This window comes from Anopheles bellator, chromosome 1 (assembly GCF_943735745.2).
Source record: "Anopheles bellator chromosome 1, idAnoBellAS_SP24_06.2, whole genome shotgun sequence".
NCBI classification, from domain to species: domain Eukaryota; kingdom Metazoa; phylum Arthropoda; class Insecta; order Diptera; family Culicidae; genus Anopheles; species Anopheles bellator.
In genome coordinates, this window is record NC_071285.1 from 28360305 (window position 1) to 28383948 (window position 23644).

General features: G+C 50.1%; 3 protein-coding genes across 3 annotated transcripts; 2 read left to right on the top strand and 1 right to left on the bottom strand.

Moving 5' to 3' along the window:
• The first annotated feature begins 4632 nt into the window (after positions 1 to 4632).
• LOC131215373 (transmembrane channel-like protein 7) lies at positions 4633 to 11898 on the top strand. The gene is made up of 5 exons (XM_058209762.1): positions 4633 to 4795; positions 4920 to 5057; positions 7735 to 7835; positions 7929 to 10579; positions 11883 to 11898. Exons 1-5 carry the CDS (start codon positions 4633 to 4635, stop codon positions 11896 to 11898), a joined length of 3069 nt encoding a protein of 1022 aa, XP_058065745.1.
• A 1098-nt stretch (positions 11899 to 12996) lies between these two features.
• On the bottom strand, positions 12997 to 18387 carry LOC131216121 (sorting nexin-8-like). The gene is made up of 7 exons (XM_058210533.1): positions 17510 to 18387; positions 15150 to 15247; positions 14984 to 15075; positions 13817 to 14359; positions 13636 to 13753; positions 13390 to 13539; positions 12997 to 13313 (listed from the first exon to the last, which is right to left on the bottom strand). Exons 1-7 carry the CDS (start codon positions 18057 to 18059, stop codon positions 13260 to 13262), a joined length of 1605 nt encoding a protein of 534 aa, XP_058066516.1. The 5' UTR covers positions 18060 to 18387; the 3' UTR covers positions 12997 to 13259.
• Positions 18388 to 19388: 1001 nt separating this feature from the next.
• Positions 19389 to 23439, top strand: LOC131212598 (mucin-19). The gene is made up of 6 exons (XM_058206525.1): positions 19389 to 19463; positions 19826 to 20236; positions 20302 to 20374; positions 20504 to 22620; positions 22688 to 22829; positions 22910 to 23439. Exons 2-6 carry the CDS (start codon positions 19853 to 19855, stop codon positions 23017 to 23019), a joined length of 2826 nt encoding a protein of 941 aa, XP_058062508.1. The 5' UTR covers positions 19389 to 19463; positions 19826 to 19852; the 3' UTR covers positions 23020 to 23439.
• The last annotated feature ends 205 nt before the right edge of the window (positions 23440 to 23644 follow it).

Sequence of the window (23644 nt, forward strand, 5' to 3'; positions counted from 1 at the left end):
CGAAGCTAATTTACGGCGGCGACTGTTCCGTTACTTCCGTTTCGGCTTCCTTTGCGTGACGCAGACCGGTCGGTTGGTCAGCTCATTCGGCATGTTGCGACTGGCTCTGCCGGCATGTTTTCAATGTGGTAATCATTAGTATTACGAGATGGGGCTTTCAATCTGTTCAAACTACTTGTAGGGCTGACGTTTTAGCAGTAGCTCGTTCATTAATATGATGATATGTCAACTGTCGGTAAGCTCTTCTCTGATTTGTATGATTACGTTTCCGATGTGTTATGTATTCGAAAAAAATAGGTTTTCTCGAAGCCCGATGCATATAATATTAAATTGAAATTGAGAAGTCTTCGCGGTTTTTTAATTGCATCAAACGGACATCTGTTTGTAAGGTTTGCGACCACAATTTTAGCAAACAGAGAAGGGTAATTAGTGGTTATTACATAATGCTAAATTGAAAATGTGTAAAATATTTGAAAAAATATGCCATGGGATGTTTTCAAATGCAGTAATATTCAAGACGAGGATGCCGTTATTGGACACCAGAGTCGGGAGGAGGTTTGCTTGATTGGCCATTTAAACTACAAGTACATAAAATTAAACTTCATAACACAAGCAGCAGCGTAGATCTAATATCCGTCCGCAAAGGGAAAACGATCAAGCTACAGCCAACAACAAAAAAAAAACAAACAACTTAACCACAAAACAATGGAGTCACTTCTATTAACCTACTCCACCCTTACTTCGCCGTTGTGCAACATGCTTTAAAAGATTCACTTAACCCACTGATCGAACAGAGCGTAAACATTTGCCTCTCATTCCACACGCCGCCGCCGCCGAATGCCGGTTCTGATCGGATTGTGTTCGGAGTTTGATGATCGATCCTCCTCGGCCATGTTAGCCTGTCAGCCAGCCGGTTGATCAAATAAACTTTCGCCAATCGATCGCACCACTCTCGACCCGACGATTGACTAGTGTAAACCCGGTTGCGAACTCGATCCCTCCTTCTTGCTCGTGTTGAGATTTTGATAAATAAATACACGTCTGGTGGCGGTGGTGTTGGGCTTGGATGAGCAGTGCAAAACGCGGTCTAACTTCCGCTTCCTTCGTGCAAATAACTCCTGCCTGGCTGATAGTGTGCTGTTTACCGACCCGACATCGAGCACCGTGTGCCGTGTGTGGTACACGTATCGCAACAAATTACATATGATTTCGCTAAACACGTGCACGTGTTTGTTGGCTCGTTGTAACGGCCGGCGGACGGCCGTTACAACATGTTGGCCGTTTGCTTGCTTTTGTAACTTGTGGCCACGCTGCCGAGACATTGGGCAGGCCTTTCGGTGTTTCTTTTGCTGAGTTGCAAACATGGAAACTCTTTCGTCAGTACGCGCGACACACACTTCTGTGGATATTTGTAGCTTTGTTTTGTGAAACCTGTCCTAGAATGCTATACTTTGGAATCAGTTATTGTTTCTCTTTTGTGTTTTAAAAGATGATAAGAGAAAATAAAAAATTAAATACGTTTCCTTTAAATCAAAAGTAGTATGATGGTGAAAGTCATTTAAAATTTATTATTCGGAACGTCCAGTTCTCCAGGAATCCAAGTTCAACTATAGTCTGTTCTCCTCCAGCGCCCTCGTTTATTTGGGTTGTTTTATGTTTATGACCAAAAATAAACAATCATCCCTCCGTGAGGGGGATCTGCTTTTTGGCTGTGGGTACGCGCTATGTCACTGGTACGCAATTTATGTTCTTTCCAGCTGTAAAGCTATTAACGTAATGATTTTTTTAACCAGAAAGCGAAAAACCATACATTCGCAAAGCAATGGCGGTACCACGGTGATATAAACATCCCTTTCAAGGAAAACATTACGTATTGACGGGCTTCAGATGAATAGATAAAATGTGGAAAAGTGTGTTAAACGTAACCCGTTTACGAATAAACAAGAAGCCAAATATCAGGAATAGCCTAGAAAATTTACTACAGATAGCTAAAAGCGACATTTTGAATCTGCTTATTGCACATTAAGTGAATAATTTCAAAAACTTTTATAAGAATCCTACTAACATTAAAAAGCAGACGATCGTCGGTTTACATACAGCAGTAATGGCAAACACGTGTCCATGATCATGTTGTCATTAAATAATCTATCAAATCGCTGCTATATTTAGGAGATCAAAAAAAATTAGCTCAAATTACAGTTCAATTCGTAGCAACGAAAATACTGGTAGTGTTTGTATAGAATGGCACCGAATTCGCTAGATTTGTCACCGAATTCGCTAGACCGCGGTTGATGGAGAAGAAGATTATGCAAATGTGGAGGCATCAAAGTTCGGTATCAAACGATAGCTTCTACACCGCCCTGCGCACGACGACCGGTGACGTGTTTCGCACGAATTTGGTTGAAACACGGCGACCCTGACATCGTGCGGCGCCATGGCAGAAGAAACCGGCGCCTTAAACGCGGACGACGCCTCACTCGGATTTTCGAGTCGGTCGCTGAATCGTTGCACCGTTCGAAAAGATTCGCGATCGACTCTCTTCTGGTCACCGGCCGCGGGCGCGACCTTCAGTTCGATCTTTCGACACGGCGTCCCGATGATCGACGTGGCATCGGTAGACAGTTGATGTTATTTTTAATGTTACTCACTTTCTCTGTCGCTGCTTTCGACTTTGCTCTCTCGCCCTCTTTCACTCTTTCTTCTTCACTTTCTGCGTTTTCCGTCTGATGTGGTTTTTCCTCGAGATTTTCCACGTACACATCATTACGCCAGGGCACTTTTTTCCCCGAGATGCGACGCATAAGCCAAGGACGGAAGCAGCCGGCTGTGGTGCTACGAAAAAAAGTGCACAGGTTGTCGAAACCTGCCATGTCCATTTATTTACGCTGCAGCTCCGAGCCAAGCAATAACAGACCACGTCACGCGTCGGTTCAGGGTTCTCTCGAAACAACACACCACGGGGGCCTTGCAAGAAATTGCTGTTGACGGTTCTGCAGTATTTAGTTTTTAATATACTTGTCAAAAGGATCAAGTTTTTTTTCTATTATTTTATTGGCACGCGCAGAATCCCAATATTCCATCCAGGCCGATATCGCGGAATCAATACTCCAACAACGCCGGACGAAGACGCTTCTCCATCCTGACAAAGTGTTAGGTGAGAGTCGAATACTCCATCGAAGCTTCTGTTTTGGGCGGACCATGTATGGAAGTGGTCTGTGCTCGATCAGTCAGGTCTAGCTTCAGCTCCGTCGAGCCGTCAAGGTCAGCGTTGCTAGCTGAGCGTGTAAGTCGAAAGGAACTTGTAACGTCGTAAGGTGACATATGAATTGTCCATTACTTTGGTTAGATAGCACTAACTTCATTATTTTCTTTGGTCAGTCCATAGTCGAACTTTATTAGTGTACCTGTCAATGGATTCAACTGGAGTTCTGTTCGATATTGTATCAAATATATTATACCGCATAAGCCCGATGAAACGATGCCGACCCGCAAGATAAGGCACGGACGGGTTATTGGATAACGACGATGAGATATTGCCGAAGTTCACACAGAATAGCACTTGAAGTAGAGTGGTAAAACATGACTGGAAAATCCCGTTGAAGGATGGACCCATCCAGTCCAGAAGGGCAGACCCGTTTCCAAGAATTGAAAGTGTCATTGAAAGTGCATTGTGCATTGTTCCCCGGTGGCTCACGTGGAGGTACTTCACACATTCTTTACAGCTTGATTCTGGTTCGTAGTTTACCACTTTATTGCTCTAGCACCTGGTAAGATTCGAAGCACGACTTGTAAAAGAAGTTTCTCTGCGGACGGAAGCGTTCCGTGCTGTGTTGGTATTCCCCTCGCGCTTGATTACCTCGCGGAAGTCGGAAACGATAAGATAACGGTCGGCGGACCGCGGACCTCTTCGGGCCACTTCAAAGAGCCAGTGAAAGTGGCGGGTGGCATTGTCAGGCGACGACGGATGACACGTTCGTTGGTCCTTCAATCAGTGCGCGTTCGACTATCTTATCGCACGCGAAACGCCTGTTGAGCAGACCTTTCGATCGGTAATTGAAATCATTAACACTTGATGAACACGACGGCACTCCGCCGGTTCCGCCGGCAGTTGAGCGCGTACTTCCCTTCCGGTGTGTGTGGGAAGAAGTCGGTAACCCATCGACCCAGCGTCCCTGGGGCGAGACGAAACTTCACAAGAATACTTGAGATGACTCTAGCAATTATCGACACATTATCACACAAGTGAGGTGCGTGAGACCTTTGGTTGGGACGGGGAGGGACAGCGCGAGTGATGCGAGCCACGTCCTCCCATCATGTGGTCCAATTCGTCATTGTTTGCCGCGTTGCGTCTCCGCCCGGAAGTAGTGTGACCCAGTCAATCGTATCAGATATCAGACCCTTCACGAACACTGCCGTCTGCAGCTGCATCAGCACCAGTAGCAGAACCGTTGCTGGTCCCGTAACCGCAATTGACTAATGTGTAGCCACTTCGGCTCTGCTCTGCTTTCAGATCCGCGCCGTAGTGCGCCGATAGTGGGCCCAGTTCCTGGAGATCACTTCACCCGCACAGACGGCCGCTTCTCCGAACAACTTGCGTAGTGAACACAGTGACTGAAACCCCACGCAAGGAGGATGTCCGGGGGCAAAGATCGACGGTCGCGGGCAAGCAAAACCCAGGGATGGGAGGAGGCCGGGGGCGAGTTCTACCAGGAAAGCTATCCGGCCGACCTGGAGGGAATGCAGCGGGATCCGTCGAAGATAGCTACGCTGCTACCGTCGAAGCAAACGCGCAACGGTGAGTGATGGGAAGCTGGCTGGCCGTTGGAGGTTAAGGTCGACCGACCGACAGGACTGGCCGTGTGGCCGTGTGAGGATATCTGGGACAAGGTCTTACGCACTATTTCGGCCTTTTTCCACAGCTACGACCAGACGCGTCCGACCGGCCCAGGGACAGGACACCAAGGGAGGCACGCGGCGGAGGGCCAGCTTCTCTACGGTCGCCCGGCGGGGTTCGCAGTTCCACGAGATGCAGGTGGCCACACTGCCCGATCTTTCAGGTGAGAGCGGTTCACGCGGTTGGGAGTCACTTGACAAAATGTGGTCCATTGTTTTCCGCCCGTAATCAATCGTATTAATTATTCTGGCCGTTGGCGGTACGGCTGTGATGCAAAAGCGGCTTAATGAATTCTTAATTTAGAGCCAGCGCGCAAAACAGGAGTGATGAACGATCGCTTGGCGAACGATCATCACAGGCCCCGCCATTAGGTCGTGAAATTGTCCCAGACGCATAGCGCGCGCGGCAAGTTCTTTACTCGAGCTTGACCAACGACAACCAGAGTCTAACCCTGGCGGGGTTCGCGCTCTTTCTCCTTCGCTCCCTCTCTCTCTCTCTCTCTCTATCGAGCGTGTTGAGACTCTCTACAGTTCAACGAACGACCGGCTCGCGCTCACACTCAACTACAGACGGTTCCGCGCGCGCGGGATTCGTAGGGTGCGTTTGCGCGGGTGGCCCCCTTTAATGGTCGTGTCGTAAATTATCCCAAGAGCACACCACCCTGCGCATCGGCAGTTCCTGATGGGGAACCTTCGCGGGGTGATCGCAAAGGATTGGCAGATCAGTTGTGCTGCAGTGATTGTTCTATCAAATCGGCACATAAAATTAGGCAAAATTTCTTTGTAGATCTGTTTAGAAAGTAACGAAATGTTGAATCTCCAGTCTGAATACAAGTGTGGATCTGCAAAGTCTGCACATTTTTGGCTTTTGGATGTGGTAGCTCACTGTACAAAATTCCATTCCATCTCATCCCCAACATTCAGCAACCCCCATCTGGACCATAAATTCTGCATTTTTGCTACATGTTGTCCTAGGTGATCATTTTCTGCACTGCAGAAATGGATCGATTTCAATGCGCTTCAGTAGGAGAATTCGCAGAAATCATTTAAGTTTGAAGGAGTCAAGTGAGCTTTTTAGCACTAACTTTGGTTCCTAAACGATCAGAGCAGTGTTTATATAAGGGTGGGGAAAAAGTAATCCACTATTTTCTCGGTAGATGACTTTAGTGATCGATATCTCATGAAGTGATCGATCGTTCAGTTTCAACTTTAGGTTTTCTCGTTTTAAAGCTCATACTTCACACCTAAAAAAATGTGTAGCCAAACATTAAATTCAGATTTCTACCGTCAATAACTGCAACGTTCGAAGCTAGCAAAATTGACCAGAAACGGCCAGAATCGGCCAACGGAAGGGGTGCTGTGTTCTACTAGGACAACGAAATGTCACACACGTTTTTAGTGACTCGCCAGAAAGTCCGGGAGCTTGGTTGGGAAGTTTTATTGCATCCACCGTATAGTCCGGAACATGCACCAAGCGATTGACACCTTTATTTGGGCACTACAACATTTTCTTTATGATGAAAAATTGAGATCAAGAAAGGATTGTGAAAAAAGATCACTCGAGTTTTTCGCCAATAACTACCAAGACTTCTATGAAAGGTGCGTTTTGAAGGCACTTTTAAAAAGTATCTTAAAAAATATCTTGAAAGAATCTTGAAAGTATCTTAAATAAAGTTTTGAAGTACACAAAATGTATAAGAGCTTTCGAGGGCATTACATCTTAAACTTTTCTGATCTTCGAACCCCATTGTGCGAAGGCTTCGTAAGATCCTCCTCAATATGACTTCATAGGAGCCAATAAAAACTGTGGCAACACACGAACGAATCAGACTTAAAAATAAAGATGGAATGGAACTCCACGCAACGTTCCGATCGTCTGATCCGTTCTCAAACCCCCAGCAAACGACCTGCCCAACGAAGGGGAAGGCTATCAGATGTTTCGTGATGCAGACCCCAAAACAGGGCATGAGTCATGCCCGTTGATTCGTTTCAGCTGCTGCCGAATGCTCCTCCGAAGAGTGCAATCTGTGCACACTCACGACACACAAGACAACACAGGCGGGGCTTCAGCTGCTTGTGGGTTTCTTTGGGCTATCCGCGCGGCACACGTCTTTGTTTGCGCCCAGCAGCCCCGCGTTGAGAAAGGAAAGAGACGCACCCGTGCGTGGCGAGGGGCAAAAGAAAACCTGATTGCGTTGTCCCTATTTTTTGCGCTTCTTGTCCCATGTGTTGATCGGGCACAGTGGGTTCTGGGCACTTGGTCAAAATTATGCACGATAAAACGTCCTTCGTAAGGGACAGGTCGGATCGGATCGGAGGCCCTAGCGTTTCAAGGGACACAATGAGCTATTAGCGCAGGGGGGTTGCTTCATCTTCTGCTGCGGTCAACCGGAATGGCCTTTTCCAGCAATTAATGCTATCGTTCGCGAACCGTTCACCGCTGCAGCAGCCGGGTGGCCTCGTTTCGATGACGCCTAACTCTGTGTCAAACGGTACCATCCGACGATCGCTGTTTGTTACGCGGGTGATCGCGGCGCGTGCAACGTGTGTGAGGGTCACGGTTACCGCTGCGTTAGAGTGTGGCATTCAAAGCACGAGTAGCGGTACCCGTTCCGGGAGGGCCGCGGTAGAACAATAGAATCGGATGAGCCAATGTCACATGTTTGCTGCCTCTCCACAATCGAGGGTCAATCATGGCACGGCGCGTCACACCCGCGGACCTCTTTGTTCTGTCAACGGTGCAACGGTGCGCATCGTCCCGGAGACGGTGCATTCGGTCGTTCGATTGATGTGTTCCGCTTTCGAGTTTATCTGACAGTAAAAATCTACTCTATCTTGCAGAGAACCTTATCAACGAGGAACGAACATGGGAGGAGATACGGGAGATCAAGTCGATGCCGGTGCCGATGGCCCAGAAACGGGAGATGAAGGCACAACTGCAGGTACGCGCACGCGGAAAACCAATGCGCGGAATTCCCTCCGGCAATTGCTCTAATCTCTCGCTCTCGCTCTCTCTCTCTCTCTCTCGTTTGTAGAATGCAACTAAGCTCCGGCTGCAGGGATTCGAGCAGATAAAATGGCGCCGACGGAAAGCGTGGCAAAGCTTTCGTTCCAAGTGGGGCGAGTACCAGACAAAGCTCGAGCTGTGGCGCATGTCACTCAAGACGATCGAGGGCAACTTCGGGACAGGGGTCGTGGCCTACTTCCTCTTTCTGCGGTGGCTCGTATTTCTCAACCTGCTCGTCTTCCTGCTGCTGTTTGCATTCGTGGTGCTACCCCACCTGGTCCTGCGGGAGCCACGCGATCTGCCGTGCGATTCGCTCAACGAGCCCGTGTCGGTGCAGTGCTGCTCGGAGGGCTACGAAAACGTGACCCGAGCGGCCCAGTTCTCGGTGCTCGATCTTATCCAGGGCACCGGCTTCATGGAGGGTACCCTGCTCTTCTATGGAATGTACACGAACCAAATCTACGGCTACAGCCCGTGGGAGGATCGGGCCGCTCAAACGGCCCGAAGAGAGCGCCAACGGGTGATCAATGGCAGCCTGGCCACCGGTGAGGAGGACGGTGATTCCGGTGCGGAGTCAACCTCCAGAACCGTCCTGTACTACGACCTGCCGCTGGTGTACGTGATCATCACCGCGATCTGCTACGTCGTAGCGCTCGTGGCAATCATGCGTGCGGTCGTGCGCCAGTTTAAGGATCGTATAGCCGAGGGCGAAGGACTGTTTTACCAGTACTGCAACCTGGTGTTTGGTGGGTGGGACTTTTGCATTCACAACCAGAAGTCGGCCGACATCAAGCACAAGGCACTGTACAACGAGATCAAGTCGTTGCTCCACCAGAAGCGGTTCGAGTACGAGCGCAGCAATCGGTCGCGCGATTTCATGCTGAAGCTCATCGCCATCCGGATGCTGGTGAATCTGGTCGTGTTCGTGATACTGTTGCTGGCTGCCATCACGATCTACGTGCTGTTCAACGTGTCGCTGGCCGCCCTGGAACCGAACTTTATTCCTTCGCATCCGGTCAGCTTCGGTGAGGTCAGCAACCGGACGTACAGCTGGTCCAACTCGTGGTCCATGTTCTCGTCGCAGCGCAGTGCCATCTCGTTCACCAGCACCATCACGCCGCTTCTGGGGGCGAGCGAGGGCATTCTGGGGGGCGTAAACTCGACCGAGCTCACGATCTCGCTGGAGGAAAAGCTGCGCGTACTGTTCTACGAGTTCCTGCCCTACCTGGCGATTGTGTGCATGAATTTGGTCGTACCGCTGCTGTTTGGGTATCTCGTGAAGTACGAGAAATACTCGCCGCTGTTCGTCATCAAGATCAGCCTCTTCCGGACGGTGTTTCTGCGGTTATCATCGCTGGCGGTGCTTCTTAGTCGGTTCTACTTTCTCATCACACCGATGAACGTGGCGCACAAGATGATCCTCATCAATGCGTCCTCCGATCTGGTGGCAGCCGTGCCGGTGCCGGTGGTACCATCCGATACACTGTTGCCGCAGTTAAACGAAACGTCTTCGTCGGTTGTCGCCAATCTGACGACACTGACCACGACCGTGGCCACGACGACGCTGGCAATGCTGTCGAGTACGCTACCGATCGATCAGCAGCTTCCGGAACCGCAGGAGCAGCAGCAGCAGCAGCCCACTCAGCAGTGTTACGACGAGCAGAATGGTGCCCCGCAGTGCTGGGAGACGTTCGTGGGCCAACAGTTCTACAAACTGTTCATCGTTGACTTTGCGACCCACTTTCTCGTCACGTTCTTCGTCAACTTTCCGCGTGCGCTGTTTGCGCGCCACTCCAGCAGCCGGGTGGCGAAATTTATCGGCGAGCAGGAGTTTGAGCTGTCCAAGCACGTGCTGGACGTCATCTACTCGCAGACGCTCTGCTGGCTCGGTACCTTCTACACTCCGTTTTTGCCGGCCATTGCCGCGCTGCTTACGTTTCTGATGTTTTACATCAAAAAGTTTGCCTGTCTGGTCAACTCGAACCCATCGGCGATGCTGTACCGTGCGTCCCGGTCGAACTCGCTCTTCATGTCGACGCTGCTGATCTCGTTCACGGTGGCACTGGTGCCGGTAGTGTACGCGCTGGCCGAGCTGGTTCCGTCACGCTCGTGTGGCCCATTCCGTGGGCTACCGTCGGTTTGGGACCGTGCGATCAATGCGTTCATGAAGATGCCACTGTTCTTTCAGAACATCATCTTCTACTTCGGCACGGCCAGCTTCGCCATACCGTGCTTCGTGGTGCTGACGTTCTTTATCTACTACTACTACGCCGTGTCGACCGCCAACCGGCACATGGTGTCGGTGCTCAAGCATCAGCTGGTGCTCGAGGGCCACGACAAGCAGTTCCTGCTAAGCCGGCTCAGTCTGTTCATCAAGCAGCAGCAGGAGTACCAGAAACGCATGATGCGCCAGGCAGCCGAGCAGCAGATGCACCAGCAGCAGCAGCAGTATCAGCACTCCTCGTCCACGTCCTCCAACAATGTGATATCCGCGCATCTACAGCACTCGGCGTCGTCGGCGGCGGCACCACCACCAACAATAGTGCCACCGCCGCGCACCAACAGCGTCCAGCAGGCGGAACCGACACCGGCCCTTCCACCGAGGGCAGACCGTGACTCGAAGCCGACTAGCCGCGATCGTCCCAAGGACCTTCCGCCACCACCACTGCCCGGTGGTGGTGGTGGTGGGTCGGCCAGTGCCAGTGGGGCAGGTGATATGAAGTGAAGAACGGCCAACGGCTCTGCCTCTGCGGTTGCCGTGTCCTGACCAGCGTGTTACGTTGGCCGTCGCATCGAGGGGGCCGAGTCGAAAGAATGAGATTAGCAGACATCCTGTGCAGGGCAGGCTGCCTGCCAGAGATGCTGCCCCGCTGTGGACACCACCGATGTGTTCCGGCACGACTGATCGTGATATTATATTCCAATCGCTCGGCATTCGTTCCGCGCTCCTCACATACGTTGTGTTGGCCGGATTCGTGCGCCATCATCCCGACCCCCTTCGCTTAGTATCATTATTTATTACTCCGTTTAGTCACAATTTGTCCCCGGAATGTGGGATGCTTTTTCGTAGCGTTTGACCATCGCGCAAAGCCCGCTGCACTACTTCTCTTTCTACTAGCAACAGTGTGCCGTCACACGCGGGGCACCTTAAACTTAATACGTATATTTCCTGCTTGGAAACGTTTACTTCTTCTGCTTTGCTACGGCAATGGCGCCGGGTGCTGGGTGCTATGGTGTTACCCTTGAAAAGGGTAGGCATCGGGCCGTGCATACCAGCGACCGAAACGTTCCTTTCTTCGTTTTGAGTTGAGCCTGGATCTCTGGTCTTGATCAGACGATTCAGCTCGGTGAGTTTGGCTGTTAGTTTCGTGTTTGCAGTTGTAAATAGTAGCGCAATAAGTTGCACTGGAATGCACTTCCGATGGTCTTCCGGTGGACAACGCATAGACAAGGAAGCAGGTGCGTGATAATGGAATATATTTGAATGTAAGAATGTGAGGCTGCAGTCAGTTTAGATGCTAGATATTGTCGAATGATCAAGAAACGGTCTATAACTTCTACCACCCCGTAGAACCGGTGCGCCGGAATCTTTAAGTCGTGTTTATTGTTTCGCACTTTCACTTTCCGTAAAAGGAAGCCTCTATATAAGTATACAAACGAGTTTAACAGAACGATGGGCTAGCACCAGCAAAACAAAACGGAGCGTAAGGACTTCACGAGTTCCCAGTAGCGTGCCACAACCAAGCGAATACGATTATTTCACCGCAACGCTTCAAACGCGGTCGCAAACAAGCAAAACGATGTTGTGTGCCCTCCGTAGCAAGAGGGCCCAATGGACCAATAGGCTTAACGATCGTGTTTCGACTACTCCCTCCTCTACTGGTTGTTCACATAGTCGGACTGGAACATGAAAATTTCTCTGGGACAGAGCTCCAGCTGCATTTCTTCCACGCACTCGAAACGAAACTCCTCCACTATACAGAAACATAACGACATGAGACTGCCCTAGTTATTATATCTTTAGTTAGAGACTACACACAATATATTGCCAGCTGGCAGAGTACGATGGCAAGTGAAACAAGCTCAAACTCAGTGCCCATGGTGTTGACGTCCATTTGGGCGAGGATCATGGGTTTTTGTAGACTTTTACCAGCATCGCTATTCGGTCAGTTTTGAACCATCCTTACGGCTACTCAACACGGCCGTTTGCTCAACACACGGGTAGTGATCATTTGTTTCCTATCTGCTGCCGAAATTCGACAAAACATCTGGCCAAAAGGTACAACGCCGCTACCAATACTATTACTTCCCAACAAATGATCGCGTATGGACTGCGCGAGTGTGCAAAACATCATCCCCGTTTGGCCCTTTCAGGTGAACTGATTTGGTTAGGTCCTAAAATTAAACAAACACCTTTCGGGTACATTTCACGTCCTCCCTTTGTAGTCATATATATATATATATATACGTAATTAGTTGCGCATCGGTGCACCATAAAACCAAGATCTCATGCGAAAGAAACTGCACCGTGGTCACCGCCGTCACTGAGCCGGGAGACAAATAAAAGATGATCTAAATTTAAAAAACGAACACAATGATCTACAGTAGGAACTTTAGAAGAGAATAACTAGCCCCCCCGTCGGTCTCCACGGGTACCGCAATCCTTCATTTCGTCCCATCACAATCGGCGGTCTGTTCACAAATTCCGCGCACGTCAAACCAAAGTGCAAACGATTAAAAGTAATCCTCACGCAAGGACTTCCCATAAACCAGGCCGTCTCTCTGTCTGTCTCTCTCTCTTATTCTACCGATAAGCCAACCAATACAATATGCCATATCGCGTCACCGTCATCGTTCGCTTCACCCGATTCGGTTGCCGGTTGTACTCTGTGTACGTTTTATGATATTAAACTATTCGAACGAATTGTAAATGTAAAATTGCCAGCTACAGCAGAATTTGTGCAAAAGTGCGGCGCAGCCAAGCGGCACACGGCCAACCGCCAGCCCAAACTGCACACGACATTCATGAGTCATAAACGAATTATTATACATATTTGTATCGAAACGTCCGGTTGTGTTCCTTTCGTAACCCATGATGACAGAGCTCGGACCATTCAATCGAGGTTCAAATATTTGCATTAATTTATTACAGCACTCACCACGTGCTGAAAGTTATAAACAAATTCGGGTGCGGCTAAGTCAACACCAAGTTTGGCCTATTAAGTGGCAGCAACAACCACACCACCGCCTTGTGAAGTGGGCTCTCCTGCGGTTTGGTCAGCCTCACCGTTCCCTGTGCTTCCGAATGTCGATTGTTTTGTCCTATTTTGTGCGTCATCCATCTCTACCGCAGCTGTCCCTAGAGCAATTTACCGGACTCGCTCGTCACTAGTTCGTCCCATATTTTGGCCATCTACAGTGGAAGAGAACGGCACATATTAGTATTAGTCCGAGGGAACCCAAGTGGGCAGAACTCCCTGGCCAGCTACCTTTTGATGGTGTTGCTGCTCTTCGAAGGCGTAGGACAGGAGGATCGAGGGCAACGATTGCAGGTACCGTTCGATAAGGTCGGTTTCATTGCGCAAAACACTGAACGCAAAAGCCGCGCGTCTTGCGAACTTGCTTACCTCCATAGCGGGCTCTTCGTCGGGGACGTCCCTTTCCATGGTCTGTGGAAGGGAAAGTAGAACTAAGAAAACCGTACCCTGTGGCTGATCATCCCCTAAGGCTCATACCGTCGTGGTGAGTGTGTCTGCCACTTTCACTTTCATTGTAACACTTCCGGTGGCAGCCTTCGAGAGAGCTTTCTGGTAGTCGGCAAACGCACCCCTCTCGATGCGTTCGCATAGGTCACTGAAAACGGACGGAACTTTTTTAGTGGTTTAATATTCGCGATTTTCCGCACATGTGACGTACCTGTGAGCATGTAATGCTTCGAGCAGCACGCGCAGCCGTTCGATAACTGCCCGATGTTGGATCTGGACATACTTTTCGCACAGCACCGTGGCTTCGCGCACACTGGTCGTCATATCCTCGAAGCAGCGCTCCCCGAACACGCCACGTAGCTCGTCGCTCTGCAGGATCCGATCGATGGTGGCCCGCTCGGTAAGCTGTTTCTTGGTGCGTTTCGCCTGATGATCGAAGAGCTGCATTAGCTGATCGATCGCGTCCTGCACACGGTGCATTCGCGTTTTGCTCGCAGCCAAAGCGCTCCCATCTACGGTCGGTAGGGACACGTCTTGTCGTAGGCGCGCGAACTCGTCGATCTGTTTCTCGTAGGCTACGCGCATCCGGTACCGGTAGTCGGTGGTAACGTCCTGCAAGAAGATACTGACGAGCGGGGATGCTTGCAGCACGGGATGCAGCGACACGAAGGTGAGCCAAGCCTGTAATCCTCGGCGCCGTTCTTCGAGCAACGAATCCAACATCAGCTGTTTGGGTGGAAGTGCTGGCAGCGCGCTACGGTGTGATGGAAAGGGAACCAGGTGAGGAACTTGGGCAACCGCAAAGTACTAACCGCTGGCCAGGGACAAGCAATCGGTCGCAATCAGCGCAAATAGTTTGCCGTTACAAGGGATCGTTACGGAATGGTTTAACCGCAAATCATTCCGTTCTGGCTGAAGCCCTAGAAGACCTTGGCGCGGGCGTCTTCTACCTTTCTACTATCGTTCGGTCTTTGCAAGGGAAACATAACAATCAAACATATGCTCCCTACTCATTACTACTATTTTGTTTACTCCCAACTATAAGCTAAAGATCAGCAACTCGCTGCAAGTCGCTAGATATGAGCCTGCTAACCGATATGCCTCTGGTCGATCGTTAACGGCCGATAACGAGCTGTAACGGTGCCTTGGACCCTACGGAGCCATTAAGAATGCCTGGCTGGCGTGCCGCGCGTGTGCCTTTGTTCGATTTTAACATCCAAGGTACGGTCACTTATCGCCGATTCATCACCGTCATACGCCCTCTCCGATCGGTGGTAGGAATTTTTCATTTTGTTCGCGGACAGACGTGGTGCTCGTCAAGCGTCAAAAAACGCACGTACACGGTCTAGCTTGGGCGGCACAGCGGAGTGTCACTTACCGGTAGGGATACTTCTCCATCAGATAGCTGTGCAGCGTGACGAAGTCCTTGTACCGCCGACGGACGGGCTTTTCGGAGCCCTTCCGTTTGATCTGCAAAACCCAAAACCGCGACGACCGATGAGTTTGATCACATTAACTAACGATGCACGTTGCGGTCGGCCTACCTCGTATTCGGAATGCTTCAGAAACAGGCCCTTCTTCTCCGGCACCACCTTGACGCTGATGTGACGTTCGTTCAGCTCGCGAACCGTTGAATCGTCGGCTACGGACAGAAGAGGCAAGTCGAAGTAAAATGCATTAAAGATCCGCTCGGATGGTCACCTACACTCGGTTGCTAGTCGATTGTTGCACCGTGAGGGATCACTTTCAGCGGGAGGGTTCATTTTTGCAACCGAGCAAGTTCTGGACACTGACGCAAACCCTCGCAAGAAGTTTCGTTTGTTTTGCTAGAACCGCGTGCCGGCGACTGAAGGTTTTAGTAGTTTTGACACCTTTCAACGATCAGATCGATCACTTTTGATCGGTCTTGTCCAAAAGCATTAAACGATAAATAATCACATTGTATCACAGAGTAAGGTCAGAGGTTAACAAAAACAGTGGAAGGAATGGACTGCATTCGTTCGAACTGGCTCTAGTTGTGCCCAAGCCTACTATGCTGCGACGGCACTAATTACAACAACACTGAAGTAGAGCAAGACATTGTGACTGGTGAATATTCCCATGCTATTAGCAATGTTTTTATTTCATTTTTTTATATTTCATAATGTATTCAAATAAACAATCAAAGAGCGTCGTATACGCAAGCACAAGCCTCCCTCTGAAGAGAGTCCTCGAAGTTAAACCCCCTTTGTTTACCAACAGGAAAGTGCGTAAACCAAACATTTGCCCCGCGAATTTAACTCACGCCGGCACACACTACGGTGAAGCTAGAAACAAAAACTGCTCCAGTTTGCACAATCCGACCCACGGACTGTCCACCCGTCTGATTATCCAATTACTATCGGTGAACTACGCAATGCACGCACAGATCGTACCAAATTGCTGACCGCTGACAAAACCAACAGAAAAGCATCACACATTTGTTTGACCGACTAAGCAGGCGGACTTTTCTCAAGGTTACCAAGGTAGCGTTCCAGCATTTATTTACACCATTAGCAGCATGATGCTAAATAACCGTCCAGCCTAAAATTGTGGCACTCCTCGCGTAGTATTTAGGTTCTGTGAAATTGTTTGGGAGGTTGCTTTAAAACATGAATCAGTCGACTTCCATCTAAACGGTTGCTCACGAGCTGTTTACGTTAGCGCTATTGTTTGGTGCATCACATGTTAAAGTTAAAAAAATATCCCATACTCTATTATGCATGCACTTCCGTGCATTGTGGCAAGGCCACGGCAACCATGTGTCTAGGTCGGCCCCCATCGCAATTGCATCGCGCTCAAAACCACAGGGCCCCGAAGGCCCCTAGATATTTATGGGGATCGACTGACCTTCACCGTGATCTTGACGAACGCTCAGCAAGGTTCAACTTTGTGGTTCACGTGTTGCAACCTTGCGTTCGCACTCCTCTAATTAAACTAAAAGTTAGTTCCTTCTAAAAGGGCGAGTTTAGTGCTATTTTCTATACCGTTTGTGGCGCCTTTTAAAATATTATCAATCCGATCACTGCTAATGTGGGTTTCATTCGTTCGAAACAAACCGCTTTAACTGCACTCGCACTGCAAAAAGCTGTTCTAAGAGAAGATGCTAACTTCACCCTTTTAAGGCCTCCAGTTTTCATATGCCGGCCATGTCATTGGAACCGAATATACTCGTCAATGCAGAAGTACGTAAGGTTACCATCATCGGACAACGCAGCGTCTAAAAACCTTTCCTGCATTCTTATTCTTCACCCGCCGTACCTGCACTCTCCATAAACCGAGTGAGGCGTAAATTGATCTGCAAATCGTCACTAAACGGTCACACGCTTCTCGAGTGCGTCAATTTGTTCCGCAAACCGATCACCAACGCCAACGTATTTTATTGCACATGGTTAATAGTAAAATCAACAACGGTAAACAAGGCCATATGATGTAGGCTAATTCGGGGTTCGATGGCGGTTTAGTAATCTCTACTTATCGGTTTGCCTGCCGTTAAAAAACCCCGATTCAGCGGAATTCAAAATTTAATTCAGTTGTTTTAAACACATTTCAGCACACCACCTTCTCACACTACCGACAGATTCCTATTTCCGGAGGCCCTCCTCTTCCTTATCAGCTGTTTCTGGGGTTGTGATTTCATCTCTTATCAGCAATGATGACCAGTGGCAGTAATGATGATCAAAGTAGATCACCGATTGGCACTGGTTTTGATTAATGACATCGTAAACTTTCACTACTATTTGTAAAATTCAGGGCCAACACTTACGATGGCAACATTATCACCCCACGTGTCGCCGGGCGATTAACGATTAGTCACAGGCAGGCGTGAGATAATTGGCGTTTGGCACGTTAGTACGAAGTAAAATAGCTGGCTTCCTCAACTCACCGCTCGATTCGAAAGATAATGCCACCGACGTTGATCCCGACGATGGCGAAGGACCTTTCTCCGGTACACTGAAAGCCACCGTCTGGGGTGGAAGTTCCGTTGGCAGCGAAATCGTCGCCCCATCGCTCGCGCCACTCGGCATTCCATTCGGTTGACCATTCTGGCCGGGAACGGCTATCGTCGCTGTCGTTACGTACCCGTAGGCGCTTCTCTCCACAGTAAAGTCAAGCATTTCCGCTTCCTCCTCATCCGGTCCACCGCATCCGGCATCCGAATCGTCCGTACAGTCGCTGTCCGAGAACGACGAAGCGTAGGCAGCTTCCGACGAAGCAGCGGCCGATATGAACGTTTCACCAACCGACGGGGATCGGGAGTGATCGAGAATCCCCGATCCGTTGCTCCAGGTAGATGCCATTTTCAATCGGTGATTCATGTCACCAGAACCGGCGGATCGATTGAGGGTGGCGGCGGCGACTCCGTTCATCGCTGGACACAAAACATCCCGAAGCGGAATGGAGGCAGCAGCATCCATCTCTACCACGGCGGGCATGTTCTTCGGCAAGGGTTTAGGCTCTCCGCTCTTTTCACACTTTGCTCTCGCACACTGTACGCCAAAAAGGAGCAAAACTTAGTATGGGCCGAAGAAAGCCCGAATCCCAAACTTTATCACAACACCACACTGCCCGCCGTCGAGAGTGGCGATCAATAATTGTGAATGCACCACACCGGGCTAACGCGAATAACGTATTGCACTTTTATTCGATTTTTACAAAGCACAACGTTGAGTTCCTTTCGTTTCGATAAATCACACGCCCAGGAGGGCAGGACCACGCAACGCACGGTTTACTACGGACACTGCACGGAAAAACTGCAACACGACCGGAAGAGGAAACGCGGAACACGACCGATTTTTCAGAGGCGCGCCGAACGAGTGAAAAACGAGAGAACCAATTGCTAACAGAGCAGTGGCCTGTTTCTCCCGCGGTTGCACTATGGGAAATTTGTATGGCGTAGATGGACATTAAATATATATACAAATGGACATGGACATATTTTATTTAATACATAAGTGAGATGAATTAATCTTTCAAACAAAAGTTCAAGCATCGACAAATATTCAGCCGTCAAATCTACAAAATCTGAGCAAACGAGCATTAATATCTGTTACAAGTGTGCGTGCGCTGAAGGTGGATAGATTGTGTAGTCATAGAAATAGATAGAGCACAACGTATCGGATCTGCGATTGTAAATCGTACCGAAAGCGTAGCGTGTGGAACGGCCTTAAAAGAAACACATATTCAGTTATCCATAGGGCACTATCACAGTCACGTCTGTGTTATCGCTGCTTTTAGCTTGGATGGAAAATAGAAATGTTCATAAATAAAAACGCCAAAAAGAACTATGACACGACTTGCCATTCACAGAACACCTTTTATCTGCTTTAGACGGAAAAAGTATTTCCGCTAAACGAGAGCAACGGCGACTTCAAATGGCTACTTTCACAAACCCACAACGTACGCAGCCAACGCTCATCGAGTGTCACCTTTAGGCAGCGGCCATTAGTTTGGATCAACGCACCTTAACGCACTCCTTGGTTGCCGCCCGACCTGCACACGGTACGCTATTAGCGAACGCACCGAAAGAAACCGAGAACAAGTAGGCCGTGCTGAGAGCATCTATCCCGTGCCCTGGCGTTAATTTGTGTGATTCAGACAAATTTTAAATATCTGCAGCATATCTCGAAACACGTTTCGTTCGCAGAAAGTGCGAACAACGAAGGGTGTGTGGAAAATATACGTTTTGCGCTCGGTGCGTGCGGAGCGAGCGAAAGGAAAAAACCATCGTCTCCGGTGGCGTACCCATTGGCACGCGCGCTTTGGGTAGAGAACGCGTTCGTGGCGGACGAATAATTACTGTTTCATTCGGATTAGGCCGTTTCACATCCTCCGTCAAGGTGAGCAAATGGTCCAGTTTGTAGAAATCCAAAGTGCCAAAGTCAATCAAAGTGCCAAACATAAAAATTGACAAACGCGAATTGTCTATACAACGAGCTGTCCCGCATTCAAGTTCCCATGCAACGAAAGCCGCATCGCTTGCATCGTAACGGTGAATGTGGTGTGTCCAGCATAAAATCATTAAACGGTCTCCCAGAAAGGACAATGATGTATTTACCGGGTTGAGCGTATCGTTAACGAAGGCGTTCTGCTTTCTTTCGATGCTGGGGTACCGCTGAGGAATGGCACTGAGTTGCGTGCAGATCACAGAATGGTGTTTCAAAAACAGTATCCATTTTCTTCCCGGTTCTTTTCCGTTCAGATTCCGGCGCTCAAGGCAATCGGTGCGATGGGTAAGGAAATCGATCCGGCCGATATAGGCAAACACGCCGATTTGATCAAGAAGGCACAAGCGGACATCGTCTACTCGGATGTGCTCGTGTGTGGCCGGTGCCACACCGTCTTCCATCTAGTGGAGTTGTTTCAAGAGCACAAAGAGAACGAACCGGAATGCCGGCGCGCAACGAACGCGCTCCACCAGTGCGATGAGGCGCAGGCCAAGGTTTGGGCCTTTCTGCTGTGGAAATCGGCCCAACGTAACGCCATCAGCAACGAGAGCGACAAATCAGGCGGGAACAACTCGTGGAAGTTGTACCAATCGTGGGTAAAGCTAGACGAATCTGTGCGAGATACGTGGATCGTTGCCGGAAAAACCATACAATCTTTCACCAGGGTAAGTGGCCATTCCCGTTCAACTCTATGGCCTTGAATAATGGTTCGTTTTTCTCTCCCTCCCAGATCGGTAGTGGCACTCTGCAGGAGATGCCTGTGAAAATCACCAAAACTATTCTGGAAACGGACTCAGGCAGAGGTATATCCGGGTTTTGGTATCCACTTACTCCGTAGCTTAGTGGCTGGGCATAGTGTTCATGAGCTTTGCTTGATTTATTTTAATCGTTTTCTCTCAAATACCTAGCGCCGTCGGCAGCATCCGGCGCAGCGAATGCAGCAAATCGGACCACACTGCAGGGTCGCAAACCGGCTGATACAAAACCGGTGGCGGGCGGGCTTGGATCACCTGACGCAAAGCGTGCCACACCAGCTGGAGGCTTAGTCGGAGCAGCAGGCAGAAAACCAGAGCCAAACAATGCTGCCTTGAAGCTGGGTGTCACCAAACGAGCGTTTGCCAAGCGCACCGCTCCGAAGACGGGCGAAACCGTGGAGGAGGAAGTGGAGAAGATTTTGGCCAAGCGCTTCAGCCCGGTAATCAAGATGCACGAGTATCTGGTGAAATGGAGCAAAATGGGCAACGATCAAAACACTTGGGAACCGCTGACGCATCTACATTCCTGCCAGAGCATTCTCGAGTATTTCGAAGTGCAGCTGGCCAAACAGAAGGAGCAACGAGCGGCCACGGCAGCCCGCACCTTGCAGCAGCAGCAGCAAAATAAGGCGAAACCGACGACGGCTGCGGGTGCGACGAATGTCACAAGAAGTCCGCTGTCACCGCAGCGTCCGGGGCGCTTCTCGAAAACAAGTGCCCTCGATCGGGTGAAAATGTGGACATCCGGAAACCGATCACCCGGCGATTCGGGTGACGGTGGTGGCGACGATGCGGTTGGTATCAAGCGCAAGCTGGAGGACACCGATACCGACAACACCGGTGCCGACTCCGCACCGGACGGTTCGGCGAAGAAGAGCAAGACGGAACCGCACATAGCCATCAGCGAAGCTCTTAGCAAGGTTAGCCAGACTGGGAACGTGAAAATTATGCCGGTGTCGGCAGCGGGCAGCAAACTGTCGCCCTCCGGGGCCACGGTAAACGGTGCCGGCACAGGTGACGTTTCGCAGAAGACTGCGGACGCTGCCGAGGTGTTGATTATCAAGTCACCTCGTGATAGTACCGTTTCGAGTGGTATCACTCGGAAACCGGGCGCCCAGCCCTCCGGAACATCGCCACGTGGGGAAGCGAAGGTTAAGATCGTCAATCGATCGGAACCGGTAGCGCACGGAATATTCAAAGTTGGAACCGATGCAGGGGCCGGTACGACGCAAACGTCACCACATGTGGTCAGTACGAGCGTGACCTCTCCGGTAGTGGTAACACGTTCGGGACCAATCTCCACCAACACGCCCAACTCCGTAACGAGCGGTGACGTGACGACACGCTTTGTTCGCCGCAATGTCGACGGAACGCAGCAACTCGTAAAGCAAACCATTCGCAAAGCGACAAAGTTTGTTTCGAGCACACCAACCGCCCAACGACCCGGGGCCGTTGGGACCCGTGTCGGTACCGCGGTTGCCACACCACAGAAAACTGTCACGCCGGCCACCTCGGTCGCTGGGGTGCAACAGCGTACATCAACTTCACCACGGGTGGCCACCACCGGAACACCGGCCGCACGGGTGGGTGTGAAAGGTACCCCTGTCGGCGCAGGTATTATGCGGACGGCCGTATCTACGACGCCGCTGTCGGCGGTTCCGAGCGGATCCTCTGAGCAAAAGATTAACGCCCTCCGCAAGCAGGGTTTGAATGTGGTAAAACGGTCCGTAGTGACCGGTAGTCCGGCAACGAAAAAAGTAATGGCCACCAAAGCGGAAGAGGAAGATGAAGGACAAGGCGACGGATTCCCGCCCAACTTGTCGCTACCAGCACCGCCGAGCCCACCGCGTGCCCTAACTCTTTGCCCGGTGACCGGCAAAGTGTTGGGACAGGCGGAAGGCGAACCTACACCGGTTCCGAGCCCTGAGGAAACCGAATCTGGCACAACGGATGATAAATCTGGCAACAGTCATCAGAAAACAGAATCGGGCGTTCTTGCCGAACAGCAACACCAGATGACGGACCCGCAGACGGAGGTGCACCAGTTGCTGACCAACGAAGACGGTTCGCCGATCATCGTGGCCGGTGAGGATGGAACTCTGTACCAGGTGGCGGGCAAGAATGCAGAGGGCCAAACGATTTTGATTGCACAAGGTGCGGACGGTGAGCAGAGCTGTGTGCTGATGGCGGCGCAGGAAGGAGAAGATGATATCACGAATGGAGCAACGGCGGGAGTGCTCACGCTCGACGCCGCAGTGTCCGAGGCGGTAGCTCAGGTTGGGGTATCCCAAGAGGTAAGTTGACCACAGGCCACGATTGGACCGAGCCCGAGAACAAACCGTCTTTCTACGTTTCTTGCAGGGTCAACAGTTGAGTGAGGATCAGGTGGTACAGTTCCAGCACGTAAGTGGCGCCCCCAATCAACAGCTTACGATACAAACGGAGGACTCCCAAGATGGTCAAATAACGGCCGAAATCGTCCAAGCGGGTCAACCCTCGCCCGGTAAGCAGTTGACTTGGGCTGTGTGCCGAAGGGAGCTTGTTTTAACCGCGTCTCGCGTCTCTTTTTTCTTTCCCCCACAGGTGGTACGCGTCAAGTCGTGCTGATGCTTCCGAATGGGTCGTTCATGATGACGGAGGTAACCGAAGAGCAGTATCAATCCCTGAACTTAAACAACCCCACAGAAGAGTGAGTTCAGTGAGTTGCGCTTAAGCCATCTTCATTGCCTCGGTTTATCTTTTCTGTCTTCAACCATTTGTTTCTCTAGATTTCTAGGCGTAAGAATATGTGTTTATAGTGTGTTTTGACATTGTTTTATCATTTCACATTACAACGGCATTATACCGTGTCTAATGTAAAATATGATCAAAGAAGTAACAGTAACTTTGCTATTCTACCAGACAGGTTTCCGGACGCAACCGCTGCCAGTAATATTAGTTTAGGGAGAGTAGGATTAAGAGAAACGATCTTTACTTCAGACTGCCCTTTGTAGGGACACCTTTCCTCGATTGCTGCCGCTAAGCAATCATTTTACTGCTATAAACAAATCGTATAATATTCAATTGAATGCTTTAATGTAAGTTCCGTTGAGGTGTACCGAGCTCAGAAGTACAATGGCGTAATCGTCGTTAAGTTTAATTTAGCCTCCAATAAATAGTATGGATAGTTTTATTTTGTTTCTCTTCCAATTCATTGTTGAACAGTTGAAAAGTTCGATTACGAATTGTCCTTAGCTAGTTTTGCCAGCCGCTCACCGCAAGCGTCAAACGGCCGGGGCAAGAGAAACGCTTCCCGCTGATGCAGCCGCACGAAACGTC